This window comes from Notolepis coatsorum, assembly GCF_963971535.1.
Source record: "Notolepis coatsorum genome assembly, chromosome: 2".
NCBI lineage: Eukaryota > Metazoa > Chordata > Actinopteri > Aulopiformes > Paralepididae > Notolepis > Notolepis coatsorum.
In genome coordinates, this window is record NC_140166.1 from 208,717,169 (window position 1) to 208,727,364 (window position 10,196).

Sequence of the window (10,196 nt, forward strand, 5' to 3'; positions counted from 1 at the left end):
TTTCAGTTTCCAAAAAGGGTTAACCCAGGCCTACGGGTCGCAAACATCACTTCGGACCGGGCCTGGCGGTACGGGAAGCACAGGGTCACCAGAGGAGGTCAAAAAACCACCCCCACAGGCCCCTCTTCGCCATGCGTGAGAGAGGAGCGAAAAATAATGGAGAACCAGCCCCTAAGCACACCGTACCTGGTATTCCCCGGCGGTCTCCCAACCAAGTACTAACCAGGACCAACCTGTGTAGCGGCCGAGATCCGACGAGATCGAGCGCGTACAGAATGGCATGGCTGTAAGCCATGACGACAGTGCTGAGTAAAAACATACCCAACCAGGGTCTCCATAGCGCTTAACCCTGTGACACCCAGACCGACCTGGCATTTTTCCCCCTGAAAAAAGCCCAAGTCCCTCAGGGTACCAGAACAGCAGATCTGCATCCCCGGCGGACAACGGGTTCAACTGATCTGGACCAGCGTGACCAGAACCAGTCCCGTGCCCTAACCACGCCGACATGCCTACTCCAGGAGAAGGGCAGATATGCGTGTTGATCTTAACATGAAAAGAAGGCGCCACCCAGACGTTCGGACGAACCGCGCCTGGTGGCCCACCCCAAGGGCGTGAGACCCCACCACATATGTTCAGATCCATCCCGTCATCATCCCCCAGACATGAACGAGAATCCGTCGACAACCCACCCAGGTCATGGGATGTGGTCGTCGGAAGAGGAAAAACCCCCATCTCAGTTGCTTTATAAAAACGCTGTTTCAACCACAAGCAACCAAGGCGTGCCAGTCAATCGCCTGTGTACAGCGAGCTAGCACTATACGTGCGTCGGGACACACCCCCATCAATGAACAGGCTAATTAGACCTGTCATTGAATCCCCAAGGCGATCGAATATACATACAATAGAAAAGGACCCTTCTAGAGGGTCCACTCACTTTGACAATCTGAGGAGGAAGGCTCTGTACTCTGATGGAGGCTTCCTCACATGGAAGAAGGAGTCCGAACTCACAGAAGGCCTGAATAGGCGCTTGGTGAGGAGGAGCCCTGACCACCCCCCCTGAAAACAGATCCATCACATGGACCTGAACAGCACACGGAAGTCCTACCAACAGAGACGCGCACGGTGACGTACTCTATGGCGGGGGAATTCCTGCGGTGCACACGCCCAATATACCAGGCCGTGGGACCAGGAACTCCCTCCCCCTACCCCCCCCCCCCCCCCCGTAACGTGCCGAACCGCCACGTGACGGGAACCTTGAAGGACAGGGGGTGTACCCCTGACCGACAGAACAATGGGGAGAGGAAAGGTTACCAGTTCACCCCTTTACGACCCCACACCCATGATACGATGTAACGACAAAAAGAGAATATGACACAGTCATAGTCAGCTCTATGAAGCGTTTCACAGCTCCACACAGCGCATGAGCTAACCTGCTATCTGATTTTTACTAAGGAAAAACACAGAATAGAGAGGGCTCTAAGAACCCCGGTCCAACATACACATGTGCTTCTGTGGCCAGTACAACCCAGTTGTAGGTCACATGACACACACAACCCATCATCACCTACAAAAAATGGCAAAAACACTCAACAGAGGAACGCCGTTTTTTTCACAATGAGAGAATACATCATTCTTGATTAGTATCGACCACAGGCCTTGCTAAGCACACATGACAGCAACCAAACCAATTTCCCTTTAGGAAATAAGTTTCTCCAGCAGATTTAGCACAACCTCAGCAATCAAGCTAAGAGTTACATCGTATCCCTACCACACAAAAGACACAATTAATGCACAACATGTCTGATAGGAGGATGAAAAAGTCCCCAGGGAACCGGGGGGGAAACACAATCCTCCTATTTTACCCTCAATACGGCCAGTTAAAACAGGAAAACCTGTTAATGTGTGAACACACTGTTCATTGTCATTACAGTCTGAGAAAGAACATTCTTTTACTCACTTGTCACCAAGCATAGCTTCATAGGTTAGTTACCTTAGTTGTGAGCATATAAACATCCATGATGTTTCTCACACAACAACCAGATCCGATTTGCACGGAGAAGCTAACTGCCAGTGACAAAAAACAGCTCACACATAACCCGCAACGTATCCTAAATGCATTGCAACAACACACGTTTTGGGAAAAAACACCGTTATTCACAATACATCTAGCAAAGTAAAAACAGAAGACGTGTTATGAGGTCTGGTCAACCCCGTACCTACCCGGAACGCAGATCAGCGAAGTGCAGTCACAGACACCGTAGGAACACAGCGGTCTCCCCCGCTCCTGTGTTGTCCGAACTGGGTAGCGTCACCGCCCCAACCCGTACTACAGTCCCCCGTTGATGCAACCTTGCCGTCCAGGCTCAGGGCAGGGTCGACGAAACATCCCCTGTCAAGGATGACGTTGCGGTCAAGAGTGTAAAACATGTTAAAATCAAAGCACGTTCAACAGAATAGCATCCGCGATCAGAAGCGAGCTCACGGCGGCGCGCGAGAAGCCAAGCTACCCCGCGCCAGCCATGGCCCATAGCAGCAAGCTAACGTTACCTAGCGACCACGACATGCTAGCCCCGCAGCTAACAGCTGACTGGCTAATAGTAGGCCCTAAGCAAGCCATGCAGCGATCCAGCAGGCTAACGCAGCAGTTAACAGCTGACTGGCTAACCGTAAGCTATGAACATGTAAACAATGACATAACACTCACCCAGACAGGCCGCCGTTCTGAACCTCTCCTCACTTTTTAAGAGAAAAGAGAAAACAAGATGTCAACACCGCTTCACAACGGTGACTTTACCACATCCGACGGAATCAGCACAGTACCAACTGGCCTGTGTAGCTGACTTTGAACATGAATCTGCCGCTATCGCACATTACATGCACATATCCCCTCGTGAAGGAATACTCTCATTTGGATATGAAAGATGGGGCCTTAACACGGTGACAGAGAGAATCCACTCGTCCAGAACACACAGGGATCACCAGTGTCAATGGTCGCGGCCCACTAGTTAAAACTATAATGGTCTTCAGACCAAGGCCTCCTGTCGCCTAGGTGGCTAAACAAAGGACCCTAGCCTGGGGCCGGTTTCCATAAACTTTGTCAAGTAGCCCCCATAGCACTAACAGACAAGTGGAGCCCGCCAGCAAACACTACTCACCCAACCTGGAACGCACCGCTTCTCACAACAGCGGCATGTCCGACAGTTCAGCTGTGGCCTGACAGGTTTCACCCCAACAAACACAGCAAGGAACTGCAGTTGAGAAGCATGCAGCGGCGTGCTCCCAATACGAAAACCGGTGGAGGGTTTTTAGAATGATCATCATCTTCCAGACACTCCAGTACGAAGACAATATCGCCGTATTTTCTCGAAAATAGTGAGAGAGAAAATAAAGATATGATGTCAACGTATCCTTGTTTCCCAAAGCTGCTCCTAAACCTTTCTTCCATCATGGTGTCAAGTGTGGGGATCTACCGAGGCACTTCTTCCTTGTGGTGAAAGCGAGAAGGAGGAGAGTGGGTGGCCCCACCCCTGCTTATATGGGTAAGCTGATAGGGGTGTGGTCAGACAAATATTGGGATTAAAGGTACATTGTGGTCTTTATTCAGTGCGCGTGCACGTATGCGAGATAGTGCAGAGAGCGATGCCGAGCGAGAGCGATACGATACAGAACTGTTAACCAAGTGAAAGCATATGATGTGAGGTTACTTCCTCTTTTATCCTAATGATTACAGCTTCCTGCTGGGTCTTGCATTGTTAGTTAGTGGCAGAAGCAGGCTGGGTTACATACTGTACACACAGTCAGCAGCAGGAAATGTGGCCTGTCTGTCACCACAAATACATCTATGTACACTGCCTACTATAGCAGGAAATACACATGTTCAAAGGTTCAATGCCATAAGAAAGATGGCACATCACTAGATAGAAATACGACATTAACAAATAAATATCAAGATGTATTGATTTGTCAAACACTATGCTTTTCAGCAAGACTTGACATTAACACAAGCCACCAGCCAACATTTTCGCTGCAGCTGAGTCTTGTCAGTTATACTACTAGCCACCTTGACAGCTTGTGTTCCTGTAGTCTTATTCTAAACTAGGCGCCAGCAGGTATATGCCTGAAACTGCCTGAATCCCCAATGACACCTTTTGACCATGTCCCTATTCTGGTCAAACGGTTTGGCCTAACGCTGTCAACTGCCAACTGACTTTATACATCTTTTTACCAACTGACTTTATACAACTTCATACCAACTGACTTTATACATCTTTTTACCAACTGACTTTATACAACTTCATACCAACTGACTTTATACATCTTTTTACCAACTGACTTTATACAACTTCATACCAACTGACTTTATACATCTTTTTACCAACTGACTTTATATATCTTTATACCAACTGACTTTATATAGCTTTATACCAACTGTCTTTATACAACTTCATACCAACTGTCTTTATACAACTTCATACCAACTGTCTTTATACAACTTCATACCAACTGTCTTTATACAACTTCATACCAACTGTCTTTATACAACTTCATACCAACTGTCTTTATACAACTTTATATATCCCTTATACTTCTACTAGTTATGCTGCTGGCCAGTATGACTTACTACCATAGTGTCTTTATACCTGTACATATGATTACTACAACTCTGTACATACATCTGATTAGCACTATTACCCAGTAGTACTCATTTATATATGTTATATTTGCACTCTGGTTGGATGCCAAACTTATTTTCGTTGTACTGTAAATTTTATTATGACGATACATTTTAATCTAATCTAATCAGGTGATACACTAAGTAAATTATTTTTTACTTTGACCTGTTGGCGCTAGAGTAAATGCCACCAGGTCACCAATAAGGGTTCATCCCCCGATGTTCTGAGTTATCACATTCACACAAAGCATCCCCCACGTCAGTGGTCGGGGGCGATTCATAACATCCTAGACACTATCCTTCTACTTTGGCTGCCCAGAAATGAAATTAACTGGTGAATAAAATTTCAGAAGTTCTATAACCGCTGTGGCCAATGTAGAAAATGTAATTTACGGTAAATGTTATCGCCCCATTTAAACATTAGCTTGACACCTACACAAGGGTTTGCTAGAGAGCCTTAGAAATAACCAGATTAACAGAAAAAAGTTACCTTGGAACCATTACTTAGAAGTAGAACTCAAATACTGAATGCACAAGCAGACCTTTTCAATGGAATTGCATTATGTGAGAATTGCGGTGGCTTCTCTTTCCCCAGCTTCGCAACACAAGCTGTTCAACGAGCACCTGGTGTCGACCAGCGGGAACCCGGCGCTGGTGATGCGCAGGAAGAAACACACGGAGAAGGAGCTCCACGCCCACCTGGTCAGCGTGGTGTCCGTCCGCCTGAGGGAGGGCTACACCATCCGAGAGATCAACCTCACCAAAGGTACACGCAGGCCCACGGACACACACCGTGGCTAGTAGTCCCCCTAGTAGATAGTGGCTCAGGAGGTAGAGCGGGCGTCTGGTGATCTGGTGATTAAAAGCTCGGCGTTGCTAATAAACTTTTTAAATTTTATTTTATAAACAAGTAAAAAAAAATCACTGAGCTAGCCTTGGCTAAAATGGCTTCTTCCGCATTTTGACGCCGGAGCGCTGCGATTGCTGGGCGCACCAGGCATGTGACAAAGCAGCCAGCAATCGCAGCGCTCCTGCGTCAAAATGCGGAAGAAGCCATTTTAGCCAAGGCTAGCTCAGTGATTTTTTTTTACTCGTTTATAAAAATGATTTAAAATGTTTATTAGCAACGCCGAGCTTTCAACCCCCCCCCCCCCCCCCCGCTTTTGTGTGTGAAACCCTAATGCAACGGTGAGTACCTTTGAAATGTCTATGTGATATATTTTGGACCAACCGCTCGTTTTTAACCAGTGCTTGATGGTGCACATTAACCTGGCTAGTAGCGTGGAATCGGTGACTGCGTATTCAAGCAAGGCTTGCATCACAGTCACGAAAGGGGCTACTGGAACCCTATTGTATTTGAGAGTTGTAAAGATGGTTTCACTGGAATATTGTTGCTAGGGAACAGTTCGGACCCAAATGTATTTCCTGTCAACTATTAGCCAACATAGCAACATGAAATAAACGTGGGTCCTTTTTCCCCCTCAACATTGTTGAAAATACACAAAATATGGGCCATTTAAATAAGAAGGTGTGTCCTCTCCTGCCTGTGTTGGCCTGCAGGGGGCAGTCAGCTGGAGGTGAAGCTGGTGCTCCTCTGGAAGCACAACATGCGTATCGAGTACCTGGCGGCAGCGCCGTGGCCCCTGGACCCGGCCAAGCGTACCACCCGGGTGGAGGTGACCATGGAGGGCAGCTACGACATCCTCCACGACATCAGCTGCACCCTGAGGAAGCCCATCACCAGCCCCTACCGCACCTCCGTCATCCGGCGTTTCTGGAACACGCTGCAGAGGTGAGTCAGACCAGTACGGCCTGTTAGACCTGTTCGACCTGTTCGACCTGTTAGACTGATGGGGCCTGTTAGACCAGTTAGACTGGTGAGGTCTGTTTATGGATGGGTACCGAATTCGGTACTTTTGAGGTACCGAACCGAAACACGTCGGTACTACCAAGTATCGATTCAAGTGAGATAAAAAAAAAAAAATTACTTTTTTTTCCCCACCTTTTTTCTTTTCATGTCAACGTTCACACGCACAATATATGCTTACCTAGGATTTGACTTGATTCAACAACAAAGCAGTCGGAGCAATGGCAAGCCGAAAACGGTCTAAATTGTAGTTATTTGAAGTTTGGATTTTTTTTTTTAGGACTGAGGTAGGTAAATTAAATTTCTTGAGACTAAAGTACCGAAAAAAGGTACCGTTGGGTACCGGTATCGATTCGCAGGTACCGGTACCGTATCGGTTCAAATGTGAAAGGTACCCATCCCTAGGCCTGTTATGCCTGTTAGACTGGTGAGGCCTGTTAGGGTTAGACAGTGTCTCAGGAGGTAGAGCGGTCGTCTAGTAATTGAAAAGTTCCTGGTAAGATTCCGGCTCCTCCCGGCAGTGTGTCGAAGTGACACTTGACCCTTAACTTCTCTCAAGGAGCAGGTTGGCACCTTGCATGGTCGCCTCCGCTGTCTGTTAGTGAATGGGTTCATGTGAGGCATATGTTGTAAAGCACTTTGGATAAAAAACTCTATATAAATGCAGTCCATCTAAACAAGTGGTCTCTCGGTCTCTCTGTCTCTCCAGTATAAACCAGACCGATCAAATGCTGGTCCACCTGCAGTCTTTCAACTCTGTGCCGGAGAACTACACCATTCCAGAGAGCACCAAGAACGGCGTCCCTCTCTTCTACATCCCGCCTGGCTCCACCACACCGGTACAGAATAGGTCTTCAAAATCCACCCCAAAATAGAATTCAGTTTGTGGAGATGAACAAGTGTCTCCTTTTTAAAGGTAGAATCTGTAAGGCCGGCAAACGGTGCAAAAGAGCCCCGCTTGGTATTGAGCTTTGTTTTGGTCTGATGTGTGGGTTGGAGTTTAGTAACTTATTTTACTGTGACTCTTTGTATTCTTTGTATTATACAATGGACCAACTCTGTTGTCTACATTTGATTGGACTTTGATCATTTAGAAGGAAGGCAGTAGCTTCTAAGGTCTTAGTGTCATCATGGCATTTGATAATATATCTTGTAATTAGCAAAAAAAACACTCCTCAAATATAATTATATTACATAAAAATAGACCAAATAGAATGACCGATCACTTGCTGGAATCCTTTCGGAGGGACAGAGAGAACCTCGTTTTCCCGGCAGGCCCTGGCCACGGTGGTCACATTTCACGTTTGCTCTGCATCGTTTTCCAGGTCCTCTCCTTGCAACACAGCGGCTCCAAGGACTTGTCTCAGTCTCAGTTTGCTTCCTACTGGAAGCCCATCCTCTCCATGGACGCCAACTTCTGGCAGAGATGGCTGCACATGCATCGCATCGCTATCATCCTGGAGCACGACATGTGAGCGCTTTACATTTACACCTTTACATTTAGTGCTGGAGCACGACATGTGAGCGCTTTACATTTACACCTTTACATTTACATGACATGTGATCGCTTTACATTTACACCTTTACATTTACATGACATGTGAGCGCTTTGAATGAATGAATGAATGACTTTATTTGACAATATATAAAATAACATGCGACAGAAGCACAGTCTGGAAATACTGCCCAGGATGGACACATGACCCTGGGGTACCGGCAGGGTCATAGAAATGGCAATACAAATATAGAGAATACAAATATTGAGTAGAAGTAAAGAACAAGGTAAAATACGAATAAAAAAATATATATAAAGGTGATGGTCTCGTCAGCCGGACAGGTGAGACATAATACATTTCATTTTTTATATAGCACACTTTAAACTCAATCGAGATCGCAAGGTGCTTCACAGCAAAAGGGAAAATAAAAGGTTACAAATAAAAAACGTAAAAACAGGCAGGCAGAGTAAACATTAATATTATTCTCTTCTAAGGTCCCGCACCTGCTACTATATTTATATATTTTTTTTTTATCGAAAGCTTCACACGATTATTAGGCTGCCATTCGATTAAGTCGAGGTTTCAATTCCAGTCTCAATATTACAGTATAGGCTATATCTCTGAACCGAGTCAATTGAACTGTGATGAAAACAAGGCGATGGAATCCTGTTCGGTGACATGTTTACTTTCGCTCTGTCACTGATAGAAGAATATAGGCTACACCTTCTAGGCTACTATAATAAATATTAATAATAATAACAATAATAATGTAACTAGATTGGTAATAATAATAACCCCTTAGATATAAAGCAAATTTGGTAGAATCCAGTCAAAGCTTGCGCCCTCTGCTCCAAATAAATACGATTTTATTTGTATTATTATTATATTGTCATGATTATTATTATTAATATAGCCTACTGTAGCCTAACCTGGACATTGAAGGCAGAAACATCCACCGACATCGTCGCATGGGCGTGTGATCGCATTCAAAAAATAGGGACCATCAATGTCCATTCCCCAATTCCTTCAAAATAAAATCTTTGGTAGTCCGCTCTCATGTGGCTCAGCCGGTTGCCAAGGCGTCCGTCCTAATCAACTGGATTTCTCCTCCAAACGCCGTGCCATTTCGTGGAGCGAGCTGTCAGTGTGTGTAGGCTGACTTTGCATCCAAATAGACCACTGCACTTCCGCGTTACATGGAGCTCGTGAAGGCATAGATAGACCACTGCATTTCCTAGAATAGAATAGAAGTACTTTATTGATCTCAGGGGAAATTCAGCACCACAGATCGCTCACAATGAACATTCAGGTAGTCAAAAATCTAAAATCACAAATAAGAATAAGAGTACAGTCAGAGATATACATTCTAAAATATGTATATACAGAGTAAAATGTACAGGAAGATATACTTCTACTACTATTCAATCGAGACTCTGGATACCGCCTGGCGCTCAGCAGTAGTTGGTATTGCTCCTCTAACAAACTCATTGCTGGAGATGCTGTTCGCGTTGATACTTTGTAATATTACAACTTTCCAGCTAGCTGTTGAAAATGCAGTATGTTGCCAAGCCGTCCACACGGTGACGGGGGTCTCCAGCAATGACGGACGCCAACAAATGTAGTTTATTTCACTGTAGGATGTATTCACTTCTGTTGGTAGGATGTATTCACTCCTGCTTTTAGGTATTCACTCCTGTGAATTCATGTTTGTAGGATGTATTCACACTCATGTTTGCATATTGCCGATGGTTGGAGTCACTCAGTCACTTCAGAATAATGACCCGAAGCTGCAGTTCACTCTATATTACAATATATATTACAAGAAAATATGATAGATGGCAATGATGGCATCATGGAAAATAATTGACCCCAATCCTGACGGGTTTAAGTTTAATTGACTCAAAAGTTAATTAGTTATGTTTGTCAATTTGTCACTGTCCCCCCCCCTGCCCCCCCCCCCCCCCCCCCCCCCCCCCCCCTTCTTGTCTCCAGGCCCGTCCCCAAGCACCTCCACACGGCCGGGAGCAACGGCCGCTTCGGCACCATCCAGTGCCGCATCTCACACTCTGCTCTCACCTCCCTGCTGAGAGACTGCAGCAGCTTCGTGTTGGTGGAGGGCTACTCCTATGTTAAGCTCATATACAGGTGAGAGGGAGGGGGG

General features: G+C 45.8%; 1 protein-coding gene across 1 annotated transcript in view; it reads left to right on the forward strand.

The window, feature by feature from the left end:
• The window catches only part of szt2 (SZT2 subunit of KICSTOR complex), a gene marked incomplete at its 5' end in the record, with an annotated part of 217,160 nt that overhangs the window by 14,946 nt on the left and 192,018 nt on the right, over window positions 1-10,196 (forward strand). Inside the window, 5 exon segments of the mRNA XM_084308487.1 lie at window positions 5,268-5,438; window positions 6,233-6,464; window positions 7,249-7,378; window positions 7,865-8,010; window positions 10,028-10,180. Of these exon segments, the coding sequence (XP_084164613.1) occupies window positions 5,268-5,438; window positions 6,233-6,464; window positions 7,249-7,378; window positions 7,865-8,010; window positions 10,028-10,180 (832 nt within the window).